This window comes from Hylaeus volcanicus, chromosome 6 (assembly GCF_026283585.1).
Source record: "Hylaeus volcanicus isolate JK05 chromosome 6, UHH_iyHylVolc1.0_haploid, whole genome shotgun sequence".
Lineage (NCBI taxonomy): Eukaryota > Metazoa > Arthropoda > Insecta > Hymenoptera > Colletidae > Hylaeus > Hylaeus volcanicus.
The window spans coordinates 10,006,949-10,026,336 of NC_071981.1; the positions used below are offsets into that span (position 1 = coordinate 10,006,949).

The 19,388-nt window shown below is 38.0% G+C and overlaps 1 protein-coding gene across 3 annotated transcripts in view; it reads right to left on the minus strand.

The window, feature by feature from the left end:
* The window catches only part of LOC128878711 (uncharacterized), a 298,863-nt gene that overhangs the window by 14,671 nt on the left and 264,804 nt on the right, over positions 1-19,388 (minus strand). For all 3 annotated transcript variants that reach the window (XM_054127154.1, XM_054127156.1, XM_054127153.1), the window contains 5 exons: positions 16,148-16,373; positions 14,693-14,812; positions 13,689-13,796; positions 13,144-13,326; positions 10,148-10,244 (listed from right to left, as the gene is read on the minus strand). In XM_054127154.1, the coding sequence (XP_053983129.1) occupies positions 10,148-10,244; positions 13,144-13,326; positions 13,689-13,796; positions 14,693-14,812; positions 16,148-16,373 (734 nt within the window). The remainder of the gene's footprint in view (positions 1-10,147; positions 10,245-13,143; positions 13,327-13,688; positions 13,797-14,692; positions 14,813-16,147; positions 16,374-19,388) is intronic.

Genomic DNA, 19,388 nt, shown 5'->3' on the forward strand with positions numbered 1-19,388 from the left:
GGCGTCGAGCTATACGTACGCGCATGTATACATATGTTACGCGGTATACAGACAGAGAGTACAGACAGACAGAAAGATAGGCAGAGTGTGAAAGACAGAGACATATGGAAAGGAAGAAAAACAGAGAAAGGGAGCGTGTGTATACAAACATGTGTATCGTACAAAATACTGACAATGAGGGCGCTTCGAATCGATCCGTGTCCGACCCGACGGGGACGAAAGAGCGAACGAAAAATTTGAAGACGGCGACGGAGGAAGCAAGGGGGCATGGGGGGGGGGTGCGGCAACAGTTGCGAGCCAATTTCACAAGGATCGAAAACAATGCCGACTACTCGAAAGGCGGGAAACAAAAACGAGGGTGAAAATTACGTGGCGGTGATGATCGAGCAACGCGCGTGCCAAGCACAGTGCCATAGGGAATTCCAGAGAATGACAGGGAAACTCTACAATTCGGACGAGCCACCGGAACTTCTTGTGAGCGTTCGAATTTAAAAAAAAAAAAAAGAAAAAAGAAAAAAGAGTCCTGTGTCTGGAACATTACCTCGCAAATCTCTATGCATAGCGGTTTTAGAAGACTACATGTCATTCTTGCCTGAGCAGAGGAAAAGATTCGATTTCCCGAGCCCGACGATGAGTTGCGTTACTGTTTGTCCTCGAAACGGTGTAATAGGGCCATTGGCGTAACGATTTGCGCTAATTGTAACATTTGATTCGACAACTTACATAAGATTTTTGGGGAAATGCTGGACACGTCCTTTGTCTCTGCGTGGACTAGGTTTGTTGTTGATCCTTATTATATTTTCATGGACTTCGTTTTAACAGTATCGAACAGGGATATTTTAAAATCGCCGAAACGGTTTTTATGGGGAATCAAAAACTTCACCGAAAACAAATTCGGTCGACCTTCTATGTCACCAATTCCACAGTTCATGATTTTATAAGAACAATAACACATACAGTTTCTGTATAACCGTGTAAGTCATCCAAATATAATTTATCGGAAGTTTACGAAAGAATCTAGTACTTTATACGGCTTTTCTTCGTTTGGAGGATAATACATAATTTTTTTAGGTAGTCTAGTTTTAAATTCTTCATCTTGTATTCATAGTCAAAAATTGTTTAGAAAATTATAGAAGTAAGCTAATTGCAAAAGATTGATATAAAAATGAGTTTTGTTGGGTAATAAAAAAATTTTTTTAAACATTTATAGTACACGTTTTATCCATGTCATTTTATCTTTTTAACAACTAAGCTTTGTCTGCGAATTAAATAAAGAGTAAATGATAGTACTCGATCTACAAAAGTATGTTCTCTAAAAACACATTATCGTGTCGGTGGAAAGTATGGTCGGTGTATACATACTTTAGTGACATAGAATATCGGTCAAAATTATTTTTTGGTGAAACGTATTCCGATGATTTTAAAGTAACCCATCAGACGATATTCAAGAGCTATAAGTTAAGGTGATACTCTGATCTCCATTTTTTTTTCCAATCAGGAAACCAATCCACCATGGAAATCTTATGAAAGTTGTCGGATAAAACTTACTTTTAGAACAGCGTTGAATTCTATAATAATTCAACAGACTTTACAATTGTCAACGATAGTTGAACAAACTATTGGACGAAAAACCATTATGTCTGTGACTCCTGCACTGCCTCGGAAGAAAGCTGTCCGTATTGTTACAGATGCATGAACGTTACCAGCGGATAAGCGATCCCTTCTCGAGCATGTTATGCGTAAAATACATGTATCGTATGAATGAGAAGAGGACTTGAGGGGACCCAGACTACTGTCTAAATTGTGTATGCGTCAAGTACTTGTTCAGTCTCATCACATTAACCGTCCACTATATCAATGACAACTGTAAAAAGTTCCTTTGAGAGATACGTTTGATTCAAGTAATTTTGTCCACACAACAGGCAGATGCACGAAAGGCATGAGGCTTCCAATTGGTAGAAAAAACTTATTCACCTTTCGTGCATCCATAGCAGTATGGCCAGAATTATTTGAACTGAGTGTATCCCCCAGAAACGTTTTCCTCAGCTGGCATTGACGTGTGCTCGTAACGTCATTTCGTCATCGTCGGATTGTTAGTTTGTCACGTAGTGGTAAATACTTGTACTGCATATTATGCAATTACGTCAGAGGTGTCCTGGCTAAGAAATATTAGAGATTCAAAATGGGATTCAAAATTCAGGTTAAGAAATCCCAGAAATGTGAATTACGATGCATCAACCGTACCACTAAGTGGAGTAGTGGGAAATTCTCATACCAATGTACCTTGTGCCGTGACATTCTGTCGTTTCCGTCACTCCAATAAATGATACGGTAATTTCATCGTAATTCTAATTTTTGGGGGCTTAGCTTGGACACCTCTGCATTAGGAAATATTACGCGCGCCTATTGTATAGGGAGATGAAAGATCAGTCCCGAGGAATAGTAAGTCATACTAGGCCAGACTTTTCAACCGGCTTATTATACTTACTAATAGTATGACATCTTTGAAATAAAAAGTGATCTTTCTTTCTCCCTACGGTATCTTGCCCAACGCGAGCTTAGAAAGGGATAGATTCTTCGTTAGTCGCGTTTCTTGCATCTGCATTAATCTGCACAAGTTTCTTCGAAGCTAGTGTACGATAAATCGAGAAAAATCATATCAAGCGAAAAACCATGATTCTCGTCGGGTCGTTCGATCCGTTTCCTCTACTCGGAGAAGCTGTAGCCAGATGTCCCAGTTTCTGGATTCAAATTCCTACACCGTGTTCAGCGAGGCAAGACACTTGGGATAGACGAAATCGCGCGACTATGATAGAAAAAAGACGGTGAAAAGTTATGCCCAGAAAAGCCTACAATTGAATTTATACAAATTTATCTTGAGGATTAACATTTCCGAGAACTTTAAACGATGTGATATTTTCGTGTTTGAAATAAAATATACACTTTGAGATTTTTAACAAACATCATAGTATTTTAACATTTTTGGTTTGTAGTTCGAAAGCAGCTTCGGAAATTATCAAAGTTTTTTGATTTACAAAGTAGTCAAAATATAGGAATTTTATTACTTTATATTTTCATAATATTCAATGTTGGAGATTGAAATATTGATTACAATTTTTGCATTACAATTTTTTTGTAATGTAATTCTATATTAATTCGTAGAGATACTTTCAAAGTAGGAATCGAAATGGTTATAATAATATGATACTTGTTAACTTTGAAACTACCGACCCTACACTTGTGCCTTTATCCTTGCTACTATATCTTTGAAAATAGCCAATGGATTGAATTGAATGAATCGATATGTACCTAGTTGTCTATTTCAATCATTTTCACCATAAATTACAGCAAAAACTTGTCAATATTACGGTAATTTTAAAAAGAAGTCCAAAATACATGGGTCAAATTGATCAGCTTGGCAGTTCTAATGTTAAAACTTGTCAAACGTATATTTTATTTGCAAAAATTTAATTGGGAGTTCTACTATTTGTAGTTTACTATGCATCGGACCAACGATGAACTTCGATAAGATTTCGTCGTAGTCGCGTGGTTTTGTTTTCCAAAGTGTCTAGTTCCGCTGGACAAAGTATAGATCGCGTTGCGAGCGGCAATTCGAGCGATCGAACGCGCGATCGATCGGAAATTCTTTCTCTTCTCTCCCCGTAGATCCAATGGCGACGTTACGGCTGACGAAGGGCTAGGATTCAGGGGAGCGAGCTGTTGCGCTTTCGACGACGGTCGCGTGCAATTTCGTCGTCGTGGCCGTGATCTTAGTCTCGGGGAAATCCAATGTAAACCTTGTGTATCGAAAACAGACGGGGTTTTTTGGGGGTTGATTGCACCTTACTATAAGAAATGGATTGGAACGAGTGTGTCTGACGAGGCGAGATCGCGACTACTTTCTTTCCTTCCGTCTTACCGCAATCTCCGATTGACACGTTCACTGCGGCGGTTTTTTTTTCGGTAAACCTCCACATCTGACGGTACGACTCGGTTGCACCAGATTGTTGTATCCGGTGTTAAGGGGAAAGTAGGACGTAGACCGTTCGGTTTTATTCTATAAATTTCGAGGAAATAGTCGAAAAATCAGGGAGATATCTTCTTAGCATGGTTCATCGAAACATTGACCACACGGAGCACGTAAGCTCTGTACCGCAGTGAACGCGTTAAGGGCACTTAATTGTTTTCGCATCGAGAGGGGAAAACCCCGGCGATTCCTTGCTCTCGAACGAGACGCCGAAACATTCGCCGCAGCTCGAAAGAAACTAACAGATAAAAAACTATTGCAAGTCGCAAAAATGTATATATGCATCTAGAGAGAGAGAGAAAGAGGATAAAAACTCTGCAAAGTACAGTGAGTAAGGAAGTTTGCGAGAAGGCCAAGTGAGAGCGCGTAGCCGCGTAGCACAGAGCGGAGGATTGCGCGCGCTTATTTTTTTTTTTTTCATAACTCTTTCGTGACAAGTTTCGTGCGTCTTTTGTCGTAAAACGTGTGTCGGATACATCTCAGAAGCGCTGGGATAATAGCGGGACAAACGATCAAGCTCTAGGTGGCCGGTAAGATGCAAAACAATGTGATACGCTTGGCGTCCATTGGAGAGGTTTCCTCTCAAGAGCCGTTGTCGAGAATAAGACTCTAGTGGACGCAATTTACTTCGAAAATAGAGCAACTGTATGTAAAAACGTGCTTTGTTGGAATGCTTACGTCTTGATCACCTGGGATGTAAACCAAATCCAAATATCAAATATCTTACGGGCCACACGACGTCTGCTTCTCAGCTAGCGACGCTAGTGTTCCTAGGACGTTTGAACGTTCTTTCATCTCGTACTGCACATCTTTAGACGTTTCTGTGAGTTCGTTTTTTATATCATATACCCAGTCATCATCTTATGATTCTTACTTTTTCTATATTGTCCTCATCTTGTTTTAATAAATTTGTTCTCGCGACAATATTGCGAATACGGTTGCGCATCAGGTGGTCGAAACGTGAACAGCCCGACAAGGCACGTGTTATTTACGATTGCTCCAATGTTCAAAAACCGTCGATATATATTTAATCTAAAATCTAAATTACGATTTTCATAATTCCAGTATGAAGGATCTTCTGCAAGATACTCTTATCCTCGATACCGACTCTCAAAAGCGAAAATTCTCGAGTGGACATCAGGCGTAAGACAAACGCGGGACAAAAGTTGTTCGTTCGTTGTAGTAGGTTGCTTGTCGCGTTTGAACGCGTTCGGACAGTCTGAAGCTGTCGTCGAGAGAATCTCCGGAGTCTTTGAACTTTCCGCGGAATTGAATGATCGATCTCGAAACAAGCACGCGTCGAGAGTAAGGTGGTAACAGGTATAGTATGTCAAAGTGTAACGACAGCAGGACTCGCTGCGAGTCCCTCGAAGAATTCCGTCAAACTTTAAGCGACGTCTTTCGTTTTGTATGGCTCGATTGTCGTCCATTTGACCACGGTTGGGCAACCGTGGCAACCGTGGATCACATTGCAATTATTTTTGGTAATTATCAGTCACGAATCCGTAATTAACCATGTCTTAACGTTCGTTAACGATTAATCGTGGATTACGTATTGCCCAACGCTGCCTTTGGACGGTCTTCCGGAACTTGGCGGAATGCTTCGAGCATCGCGAGGGATAAACAGTTGTAAACAGTATAACGATTTGTGCGGCAGACATCATACCGATCAAAAAAGGAATATAAATATATATACGTATATATATATATATATATATAAACAGATGTGTGTATGTTCAGATGTTTACGTGTGATTTGGTGGGCGCATGGGTGAATATATATATAGATATATATAGTATATAAAATAGTACAGAATAATAATAATAATAATAATAATAATAATGATAACAATAATAACAATAATAATAATAATAATGGTAATAATAGTAAGTAGAAATATTAACAATTATAATAATAATAATAATAATTAATAATTTATAAATATGAATCAGTAAAAAATTACTCGTGACTGGTCTGTATGGCCTCCTTGAAGTTAGTACTCCACTTCCAGCCATACTAGAAAATTAATATCATTTTCACTATTCTGTAGCCTGTAACCTGCGTTTATAGATTTGATTAAAAAGGACAAAATTTAGAGAGGAAGAGAAAGATATATATATATATATAGAGAGAGAGATAATATAAATTTCTTGATAAAAATATCTATGCTTTTTTGAATCGAATACCTCGAATCGACAGTATTGACTTCCGATACGACACATAGCTTCAGCGTAAGACACGCGACTTGAGATTCGCGTAATCAAAGTGGAGGAGAGGCTTCGAGCAACGTTTAGAAACCGGAATAAAAAACCTCTCGCTTCGCTCATGTAATCGTAATCAGAGAAACAGAGAGCGATAGACACCCTCTCTCGAGAACAAGCCCAAAAAGGGAACAAAAACTGACAGCGTCAACGATCTCTCATCGCGACGCAGATCGTCGGTTTAATCCTTAAGTCACAGCTAACACTGAGAATGGCGTGACAAAACGCGATCGTCGGATTGCGACGGGCTTGCGTCTCTCATCCGAGCGTCGACGACCGTAGGTCGGCTTTGTCACACCATGTACGCTAAATGTATAAAAAATATCTATACTATCGGGACACAGCAAACACTGAAAATATTGGTTGTGGGGGTTGATCAGGGTGGAGGGGTCCATGTCACACAGAGACACAAGTTGGAGGAAAGTTCTCGCGACGCCGACACCGGTTCGCTGGACACGCTTTGTTAGGGAAACGTGTCCAAGTCGTTTTCTTTTCCTATTTTTCTCATTTCCTTACATTTTTCCTTTTTTTTTCTTTTTTCTTTAAATCATTATTTCGTTCCGGAGAAGGGAGAGTCAAAGAATCGCGTAGTCGAACGAGACCTCGTTTAGTTTCCCCTCCCAATTCCTTTCTTTTTTTCTTTGCACAAAACAAACAAGATTACGACAAAATTTCGACGGACGAGAAGCTTCGTCCGCGTTGGACGAGGTTCGTTTTCAGAAACGAGTCACGCACTTTGTACTCTCGTGCGAGTTGGTCGTCTCGTGTCGAGGAAAGGTTTACATTAGATTTCGTGTACCGAGGAACGATTAGGATCGTGACTCGGAGACCGCCGACCAAGGGTTAAGAACGAGGCTGCTGTCGATCGATGGATTCGACTGGCCAAGAGAAGCTAAGTTGCTTTACGAATCGGTGGGAACATACGTTCGCGAGTACTGGGAAATTTTGAAAGCTCGTTTTAACAGGGAGTACACAACAATTTTAACAAAAACGTGACTGTTTTTCTCAACATCGATTCCTTGTGTGAAAATGAACCAAAAAGTCCTTTTTCATTTTTGAATCCGAAGCTTCGTTATCGAGATACGAGCAGTCGAAGATTGTAAGCGAGTGGGATGGAGCATGAGAGCTGATTGAAACATGAATCAAGAGTCGCGTCGATAAACGTAAACTGCTCGTATTTTGTCAACAAAGTTATGAAGTGCAAAACGGTAAAGGACTTTTCGATTTATTTTTTCACGGAGAATTGATCGCGAAAAAGATCCCACATTTTTGTTAACATTCTGTATACGATGCCGTTCGTGCCAATTCCGTTGCCAAGGACAAAAGAAGCTTTTACGCGCGAATTTCGACAAATTTCACACCACACGTGTAGACTTGAACAGCGTAAGGCTAGGAATATACTGTCGACTTTCGCCGTACGACAATTCGGTCGAGGTGGTAAAAGATATAGGTCTACGAGGGAGCATACCTTGTCTTATACTTTTTAAACCTATATCACGCAAATATTTATGGATTTAGACGTGGTTCATGTTTTTTTTTTCTTAAACTGTATCGTAAATTTATAAAAATTAAGAACCACTAATTTATGCGATAAGAAATCCAAACCAACAATGAAATAACCTTTCTAATTAATTTTATATATTAAATCTGAATTTTATCTACGGTTATTCTCTTCAGTTTTATAGGTGTACTACCTCGACCATCAGTCGTACGACGAAAAATCTATAGTACGTTTCTAGCCTAAATGGTATCATTCTCCGTCACTTTCGACGGCGTACGAGTACCGTCCACCTCGGCGCGAAGAAACCACGAGTGCACGCACGGACACACGTATGTATATACAGTACGCATACAGAGTATACGAGTACGTGTACACGAATACAAAAAAGTAAGTACATGTTATATAGTAGACAAAATTCTATATCACTCGTTGCATGCGCTCTTTAGCATAATAGGATACGGGGTAAGCGGTGGTCGGACTTTGATATACGTCACTGCAAATTACCACACATCGTTTTACTCGGTTAGGCCAAGAGAGATCTACAAAGCGTGGATTGGTGTCTTCGACGTGTCTACTTCGCCGAGGGACGGCAGCTTGTGTTCCCAAGGTACGCGAGGAAAATGAAACGACAGAAACACGCGACTATACCGAGAGACTTCGCGCTCGCGCTGTTGCAGAGGCAGGCAAAATTTTATTCGAATAATAAGTTACGAATAAAAGCACGTAAGACGATCAGCTTTATGGTTAAGCGATAAGTTTATCTATCGTAACTAATTCGGAAAAGTCAAATGAGTTTGACAATGCTTGCTAGATTTTCTAAATAAAATTATAATTATTATGTTCAATCAGGCAATCATGTATTCATTGATCAAACAAACGATTATTTATGCAACAAATTCGTGAGAGCTAAACATATTTTTAATGCTTGCTGAAATCTCCAAGTGAAACGATGATTTTTATGGTCCAAGAAGCATTCATTTGTTGATAGAATAAAAGATAAATGTATTTATATGATAAATTCGGTAAAGTCAATTATACATATTTTTAAGGAAGTTGAGGAACAAACAAATTATTCTTTCTTAGTTATTGTATGCTGGTTTACGAATAATAAAAATTGCGACTAATCAGTATCCGGTCGTTGATCGATGTGTTTATTTTAGAAATAAGAAACTTAGATGTAATAGATTATACATAACAGTTTATACGTTATTATTAAGTTTCTTATTTTGTAATTATATACATTAATAGATTTCAATAGATGCGTTTATTGTTAGTTTCAATTTTGTTATTTATTATTATATTTCTAATTACGAAACTATAACCTAACTGATAACTACCAGTAACTGGGGGATGAAGAAGACCAACAACTTTGACCGGATCCACTAATCAAGAAGGAATAACTGTTTACCCATGATCTTCCTCAAAAATATATTTTACTTATTTGGATGTAATATACAAATAAATTTAATAAGCATTAAAAATATACTTGACCCTTTAAAATAAAAACGCGATATAGTAATTTATTGACAACACATGAATTAGATCCTGTTCTTCTAACACAAAGTATATCTTTCTATAAAGATGTCTTTCTATAATTCAAATCCTAATTTATAATTAACGAATAACGAAAACAAATTTTCTGTACGTTGTATTAACTCTTTAAAATTGTTATCCAGATAAGAATTTTGCCCATCTCCACACTTCCCGGCTTTCGATTGCTCTTTCGATTCGGTTAATCTACCGTTATTGTTATACAGAATACCAAGCTTCGACTGGATTTACGCTCGTCGCGATATCAAGCGACAGACGCGACTATCGTCTCTCTTATCGGAAACGTGACGCGCAAACGAAGAAAGGATACGTCGACTCTGCGAAACTGTCTCGACGTATCGTCGCGCGAGGGACACTTCCACGAAGGGAACCAATTTCCGAACGAGGTGCGACCGGTTTCGCGATTTTATATCGAATTTCCCGTAAATCGAATGTTTCTCTTCTAATTTTTTCTCATGTCTTCTTTTTCATTTTCTGTTTCTTCTTTCCCGGAAGGGGGCAGAAATTTTCAAAGCGCGACAAATTGGACAGGAATCGTTTTCGGGGTACGATCTTGGAGTATTCCATGCACCGGGCAGTACTTTTGGAGCGGAAGTAGCCGAGGAAGAACTCAGGGGGACGGGATCGTTGGGTTGGGCGTCGAACGAGGGGGAAAAATACGGACAAATAAATTAATAGACAGACAAATAGATTGATAAGATAGATCAGACAGACGAGAGAAATAGTGAGAAACTGAAAGGGGGAGGAAAAGAAGAGAAGACAGCGAGCGAGTGAGCGAGCGAGCGAGCAGGGCAAATGAAGCGTTACCTTGGAATGTTGAGCGGACGTGGGTGTTATCGGTGGTGTCTCTTCAGCGTCTACGCTCGCCGCGTTTGGTAATCGCTGCTCTTGCACCGACGCCAAGCTGTGAAACAAACAAGATTTCTCTTTTAAATACCATTGATCGTTTAATGTGTTGTAATAGTAAGATTTATTACATTATAAGTAATACCAATTTAAAACGAAGAAAAAAAATAATTTTGTTTGCGTTTTTTGGACGAATTGAATTAGGTGCAGAAGAAGAATTAACCATAGAAGGAAATTTTGTCTATTGATGACTATGTTACATTCGGCCCTGCCGGTGTCCCTTTCCATCGACCTCGCATTGCACGATACTTTTAGGAATGCGCTCGACAAACGATTCGGAAATCGTTTCTCGGGAACCGAATCGTGCGATCTGCGAAGCAGCGAAATAGGCGTCAGCGTTCAATGCCAGCACATCCGTTGAACTTGGGACCCCTCCCGAATTCAACGGATGCCGAAGCGAAGGTTCTCGAGCCGCGGCTCGTGCCATGCGAGGATCAGTTAATATATAAACCCGCGGACACGCCCCACGGTGCTCTTTATTTCGCTGTCAGTACGTTCTCATCGTGGTCATTACCGAAATTTTGTAGTCGCGGACAGGTTAACTTCACGCGTTGTCGTTACCTACGAAAGTTCGACGTATAATCGGTTAAGATCACATGAAACCTTTATCGTCAATCGAACACGCACTCAGCGTCGCGCTTTGGCCGTCAATTACTAAATTATTGTAGTCACGGATAGAGTAATCGTACGCGCGCCGCGTCGTTGCCGAGGAAAGTCCGTTGTTAATTACTAGAGAGCCGTGTCGCGAGTGATAGTTGCCGACAAACAGATCCTTGCAACAGCACAGCCCTGGGACCACAACAGATAGCTGGTACAACCAAACTGTAAGACGGACAAGCAGTAACGTACCTACATAATTGTATACTTGATTTCCAAAACCGATATTGTAATATAAACTCGTTATAATCATTGCAATCCCGAATTGCTCTTTCCCGTAGCGAATACAGTTAAGGTGAGCTTTAGCTCTTTAATCGAAGACGAAGATCCCAAGAAAGAGTCCCAGATAAGCTGGAACGTAACAACTACAAGGGTGTAAGTATCGGAATGGTAGACGGGTGAAAATGGGTATTTTTGGACCTGCTTGGGAAAGAAAAATTATCATTAATGGGAGGACGTTTTTTGCTCTATGGGTAATACTGTGAACGGTCCTGCATACATTTTTCGTTTCTAAGTAGGTCCAAAAATGTCTACATTTGACGGCCCTGCTTTATAATAGTTTATGTTTCTGTCTGAATTTACTAAATGGCTTCAAGCTAAGCCTCTTAGCTGTCAGACATCCCTGGGCCGTAGTCTTTAGAGATTTCCCATTCTTCAACTTGGTCTTGAGATTATGTATACTGAGATGTCCAGAAAATTTATAACTCTCGATTGATGTTTGATGGTGGAACTCACATGTGAAGATATAAAATCAATCGGAAATAAGCTATACTACGAGTTACCACGTTTAAGGCCAATATAACAAAAATAAAACAAACTTCAAATTGATCAGTTTCCAAGTATTAGCTTGTCGTGTATGAAATGTCCGATTTTAAAGAGAAGATTTAAACATCTGTATTTTTGTTATAAATATTTTTGGAATACTCATCTTATTCTATACTAAAAATGTACCCAACGTTTTGGACTAAGAAATTTCCTAACTAAATTGTCTTTATAATTACAGAACAGGAAATAAATTATAAAGGAAATTGAAAGGAATTGCAACGCCTTTTCACCCCTTCAGCGGTTGAAATTATTAAAATGCCGAAATAGGTGTTTGATTACTTATATTAAAGAGCATATTTCAAGTTTCAAGCAAATCCGACTACGAATAAAATATTCCTCATACAAACGTTAAACCCCTTTTTACCTCATTAGGGGTTGAATTTCGAAATATCCTTTCTCATCCTTTGTATACATCATAAAGAAAGCCTCTGTGCGAAAATTCAGCTTTCTAGGATCAAGGGTTTAACCTGGGCGTGATATATCAGTGAGTCAGGGCTTTCATTTTTAAATATATATTTGCTATATTTATAAAGAAGAAAGTGTTAAATCGACGCGTCTTATGCTTGTCCGCTATTTCATGTGGAACCCATTTATCCATATTCTATATCTTTTTTTCGATAATTTCCAAATGTCAGGAAGTTGCGGTATAGTCTTCAATCAGACTTCCTGCAAACTCGCTTATAGTTTGACGTGAATCAGACTCGACTAATTTCTTTAAATCAATGTTATCGATGGCGGTCTCTGGTCGACAACGTGGTTCGTTTTTGAAGTTACCAAAATGAAGTTTGGCAAATGAGTGACATATTTTCCGTTGTTTTAAAGAGCTTTCCTCACATGCCCTCTTTATGTCGAATTACCTTAGCGGCATTATGTCTAAGCATGCACACGTTCGATATAATTATTCAAATTTCTCTGTTACTATGTGAACATTGTTTTATAAACAAACGGAGAGCGTTTTGGAAGTTACAATTTCACTCTTCAAATTGATGTATCAGAAATAACATCTGTCATTGCAATGACGTAGCAAAATGAAGATAATTTACCGAGATCGAATAATTGAACATTTCATATGTAACAACCCAATAGTATTCCTAATGAGCATATTTGGTGACCATGAGCATAGTAGTCGTCACTAGAGAATTACGTTTTGTTGAACTGTTTTTGTTATTTATACTTGGTGCGTCCTGCCACCACGTGACCACCGGTCACTATGCTGACCGCACCATCGCAAACATAGCTCGCGTCCGTCTTGCATCCGTCTCTCAATTGTTCTTCCAATTGTTTTACGCCGTGCACATGTCGCAAAGCCTTTTCTCTATTTATATATTATTAAACTGATATTTCAAAGACCATTTTTTTCTTTCCACGCCCTCAACACGTTTCTTGAATACCAGCCGGAAACAAAGTTTACGTACCGTTTGAGCGTCACGAGAGTGCCGGTAAGCTTTTTGCAACGTCTCAAAGCAGACTCCAGTCGTTCGGGTTCTTCCTTGAGGAACTTCTCCTCGCGCACCACTTTCTCCATTTCTGAGCTCAGCACTCCCTTCATGCCCTCTTGGAGACTTGGGAATCGTACCTTCAGATCTGCCACCGTTTTGCTGCAAGAAACAAAATGGCGCTTGTGTTAAAGATGAGTTCTCTTAATTTTAACAATGGTCTCAAGAGAACCATCGCGCAGTGTGTGATTTTGCAAATCTAATTTTACTTTATTCTAAAATAAAACATGTTCAGAAAGGTATAATTTTGGTTTCTATAGTGAAATAAAAGTTTAATGTAGATATACTTTCAACATAAGTTTTAATAAACCTTGACTCTTTCACTACTATCGCCGGATATAATTTTATACGACACCAAACCTCTACGGAACGTTAATAATTTTCAGGAAACAGTGATGTTATCGATTTAATAAAGCTAGTTTGCTGAAATATCACACTGTGCGCCGCGCATTTCTTCCGCTCACCTTGATTTGCTCAATATCAAGGCCATATTCTCCACATCCGACATATTAACTCTCGTTTTCCTGTTGATGACGTTGCCACGGAGTTCCTCCACCGTGCTCTCTAGCTCGCTGAAATTGTTAAATATTCCCGTGTGAAATTTCCGTGTACAAGATTATATCCGTTGTATCAATTATACTGAAGGACCACCCTTGCTAAAGAAAGATAACTAGCAATCAATATTATAAGCGTACTTAATTTTCTATAAATGCGAACAAAAATTTAGCATTTTTCCAACGCGTAAGAGGGGTATTTGCATGGTTGGGTAAAACAAATCGTTTTTTTTTTTAATTTTCTGAGAATATGTACCTTTACGAATGTGCAGTTCAAATTTCATTAAAAAAGATTCTTAAAATTAGTTTACTAAAAGAATTACATCTTGATCCTAAACATATTAGGTACAATAATCAAAACGAATATACATTTGTCTTATATTCTGACGAATAAAAGTTGAAGACTATACATAAAAGAAGAGTTTTTAATAAAAAATACATACATTCTTTAATTTGCTTGATTACTTTGACTAACGTTCATTATTTTTTCCCACCTCAGCACACCTGTTAGTTACTGAATCTATTAACTTGTTACAATCATCACTAGTAGCGAACTCTTTTTTTATGTATAGTCTTCAACTTTTATCCGTGAGAATTTAAGAGAAATGTATATTCATTTTGATTATCAGTTTATGATCAGGATTTAATATTCGTAGTAATAGTAGTATATAAGCTAATGATCAATTAATTAATACCAAAGAAAATCCACCTAATTTATATTTTTTACACAAAATAATTAATTTTATCCTTTTTTAAAAAAATAAAATTGTAAGTAACGAATTGTTTGAGAGTATGAATTACGCATAACGCGTTGTGTCGTATACCGGACGATTTTTTCCAAACTTTAATAAAAATCATTAGCTCGCGTTAGCTATAGATCGAGCACGGGAATAATGTCAGAGGATGAAACCTACGTCAGATCTTTTTCCAGCCTTAGCACTTCCTGCTTGTAGAGGTCTTCTTCGCGGCTCAGTCGAATCTTCTCCGCATCTCCGCCAGCCCAGGCTGCATCTCCACCCGACAACAACATGGCTCTGCAAAGCGACATTATACTCTCATTAATACTCTCGTAAAATCGGTTAATTCAGTGGTTCCCGAAGTAAAATGTCGCTGGACATTTTGTGTTCTTAAGGAAATTGTTGAGGTTCAAAGATACAAATACTGAAAGCTTTGATTAACTTTTTACAGTTTAGATTTTCTGATTGTTGTCGAACTTCACTCGATATAGGACAGTAAAGAGTTTACATTTTGACGACTATTGTTACATACAAGTGATCTCATTCTTTGGATCGTTATGCCAACATCTACTCAACTTGTTAACTTTGTTCAAAAACACTAAAACCACGAAGCCGGCTAATTTGACCGATGTATGTCAAACGTTTTAAAATCGCTCATTTATTAGGTGTGGAAATTAATTTTGTGTGTTTATATTCAATTGTTTATAACTGTAATTTAAGTAAAAATATTAATTCGATATTTTGTAACGTTAAATTACCAACCTTTTAAGTTTTCAACCTGAATGCCATTAATTATAATGAATCTATACATTTAAGTCTCGACTCGATGGTCATGACTAGACTGCGGATGTTTATGTATTTTTGGTAAATTGAGATATGGAAAAATTTATCGGAAAAATTTAAATGGTCAACAAAAGGCCAGAATTTTAAAATTCTGAAGCTTGACTATCCTCTTCACCCTTTCGACACTAGTGGGACATACATATATCTGGCTGCCGTTGGCAAAATTCCAAATGAGACTCACAGGAACATACACCCTCGTTCATACATATGTAGACATTTACTACCTTCAGTGAATAATTAATATACACCGTAAATTATTACTACACAACTTTAAATAAATATAAATGAGATAATATTACTTCGGATACAATGAAGAAATTAATAGTATCCAAGTTCGGTAAAAGATATTTTAACATTATCTACAGTTATCTGTATAGTTTTTTTATCATTACTAATGTGTTATTAAAAAAAAAACTATTGTATTAATAAAATATATTCGCTATTGTAACGTTAAACATATCGAAACATAAACGATATAATTGATATTAATAGATTCGCAACTTTTATCAGACATTTATTTTTATTAAGGAAGTGTCCACATACTTCTAAGCGGGGGTGTATGTTAAAAAAAAAGAACACCATTTGAATTGGGGAAAATGGTTCCTTCTTCTCTGGTTATAGCCTTTGATTCATAGTCAATCCTAGTTCGATACGATTAATTTCTAAAAGAGAAACAAATAGAATTCAAAAGGGTAAAAGATTAAAGTCATTAAAGGCATCACGAACGAGAAGATTCTGGGAACCACTAACTTAGGATGATCGGATTGGACACGCTTGGTTCGTGCGCACCTGATCGTGATGAACGTATCCCGTATGGTCTCTCGCACCGTGTGGGCTTGTGCCTGAGACATGCGCCTCAGGTTTCTAACCTCTTGTCTGAGATCCTTCGCCTTTTTCTGCAGGCCCCTTAGTTGATTGTACATCTCTGGTGTCAGTGTCAGGTCCCTGTAGACGTACTGACCGGCAACCAGCGCCGCCGGTTTCGGCGGCGGAGTCGGTTTATGCCTGTCTCTCTCTGAAACGATTCAAAAGAGCGTCAACGACCCTTCATCTTCGCGTACATAGTTTATTCGCTATTATACAGGTAAAAGCGTTGGGATTTCCGCCCGTTAATCCGTTTATCATAAAAATCCTCTATCGATTGATGCCCATCTTCTTGTTATACACTGTCAAAGACCTCATATATTCACCTTCGAAAGGTGAATTATTCGTAAATTATTCGTTGTACGAAGAATTGCTATACACAGATGTTGTATACTTTTGAGAGGGTTGTTAGAAGGGGTATGAATTTTGTCTACGCAAAGAAGCTTTGGAGACTTGAGGGTCACATGGACGCAATTTTGTTTTGGTTACTCTGACAAGGGGAGACCACAAAGTGTGAGTTACTAATTTTTATGCACTTTGACATAAACTTTTCATTCGTTGGCTAGTTCAACAGTTATCATTTTGTGAAAAAAATATAGCACAAAACTTTAGTTTACAAATCCATCGAGATACAACATATCGAAATTTCATCAAAATCCAAGATGTTATTCCAAAAAGTGTCCAAGTCCGCATAAAATGCCCTCCCTGTATTCGGTTATGTCGATTTCAATTCATCATAAAAAGATACATCATGTACTTTATTCTTATTAATGTCATTGTACGAATATACAGATAATGATGTTAAACTGAAAAGAGGAGTTAATTTTATTTTTTATTAATTTCGCGGCACACCATTTGGAAAACACTGGTCTAGAGGTAGCCCTTGTTATATCATTCAATTTTCTTCTATTTAAATCCTTTAGACTATTCACATAGAAAAAAGCTAAAGCCTGGTCCAGTTTCTAGAGCCACTCTGTACGTAGATCGAAAGTTGGACGGAGAATCCTAACTCGGAGCAGTGGTGGCAGGAGTAGGTTATTAATTGGACGATTCGAGAAGATCGTTGCGCTTGGTTGATGTATGCAAACTCCATATTACCGAACGGTTCGTGGATAACGACTCCATTAAGAGCTGGACAAGTTGCAGCCGACAGACCGAATCCGGTGGCTGACGCCACTTGTTACTACCTTGTTAATGCGACGTCCTTCGCACGATCAAAGGGCGAGGAGGATGCGCGAGGGATCGGATGTACAATTTCGCTGTCAGTATCTATCGTCACAATTTTATTGGCTCGATGATGGAAGTCGCGTCGGGAAGAAAGACGAAACGGATGAACGGGCAGATGAATGCGAATATCGTCGAATGACAACGATCATGCGTTTATGGTATAACCCTTTGTACTCCAGTGGCGCTACGGCGATGCTGTAATATACAACTAGTTTCAAATTTTATTTATGATAGTAGAAACTAAGATAATGAAATAAACGAATAAGATTTTATACAGTTTACATCGTAAGCGCTTTCATCTTTTTGTATAATTGAAAAAAGGATACTTATCATTTTCAGAAATTGGACCACGAAATTGCTTCGAAGTTGCTAGTGATTTGTATTAAAAAAATTCTTGGAATACGAAGGGTTGCTTGCACAGCTGGGCCAGTTTTGATCAATATTATTTTATCTTAAAATTGAAATGAATATAGTTTTAGGTTATCCATAGAATCGGGTATTACTACATTTTTAAGGTTTGAGAGAGGAAATCCACATCAAGTGTTTTTCGTGATTTTTTTTTAAAGAGAAGAATGTCATTAATTTTTGTTTAACTTTGAGAATATTTTAGGTACGTTTTAAAGTACATTTGGTCATTTTTTCAATTTACTTCACACGGAAATTTTTGAGATATCAATTGTCTCTGCAGCAAGATATCAATGAAATTTTTTTTACATAATTAACATTTTTTTTTAAGAATATGAACTGTGTTCAAAGAAATTGTAAACTGAATTTTTTAGGAGTATTTCAAACAAATGTATCAATGTTCACCATTATTTTGCAATTTTCTGTAATAAAAACATACTATAAACAACGATATCATTCTACTTTTGTAGTTCATATTTAAGAAATTAAAATAAAATAGATGAATACAGTCAGTTCCATAAGTGTTCGTACCCTCTATGTCTATTGCAGACATTTATCTAAATTAAATGACAGGTTTGGTGTTTCCAAATAAATGTTTCATTATAAATATGAATAAACTTTGCACATTTCTTCAATAGACATAGGAGGTACGAATACTTATACATAGAACTGACTGTAGAAAGTTCGAAAATGATCGGTCACTTAAGTTTGGAGTTATCGTTCCCACGGATTGAAACAATGTCCTTTAAAAAATAACGCAATGTTGCAAAGGTTTTTGTGTGTAATGAATTGAAAAAATTATCAGATGTACTCTAAACATACCTACAATATTCTTAAAGTTAAATGAAAATTAATAATATTTTTCTCTGTAAAATAATCACGAAGAATACTTACTATTTAGCTTCCAAATGTAGGTGTCTCTCCTTACCGTGTTGAGGTATTAAGGTAAAAATCGAGTAAGAAAGTTTATTTCTAAGACAATAGATAAAGAATTTCTCCACGAGTCAAAACTGACCCTGCTCAGTCTTGCGCTCTACCGTCGAAACTTCCGCTGTCCAACGGTTAACCGGTTATTTTTACCTCTGTGTTAATCCTCTGTCCCAGAGACATCTCCAACTATGGTACTTACACATACACATACACATATATACCGTTTGATCGAGTCGAGAGACGCGCGAAAAAGGGTTCATTGTGCTTCGTAACAGAACACCAATTACTTGAAACTCCGTACACGCGACGCGCAATTTTTCCGTCGTTTTATGTAACGACGGTTTACGTGTTCCTCGACTCGATCGCACTTTCCCAAGACCATGTAAGGGTGGGCGCATTCGAGTGCTTCGAGGGATAGCTAAAAGGTATCGTTACGAACGATTAAAAATAAAGAAGACGACGGTTATACACTGTACCCTGTACGTGAACACAATTGCGGACCGAAAACCGAACGAAACAAATGGAAGGGAATGGGTATCGGGATTACGGAGACGATTCATCGATACGATTACGAATAATGGATTGAGGGAGTGGGGCGGGGAAG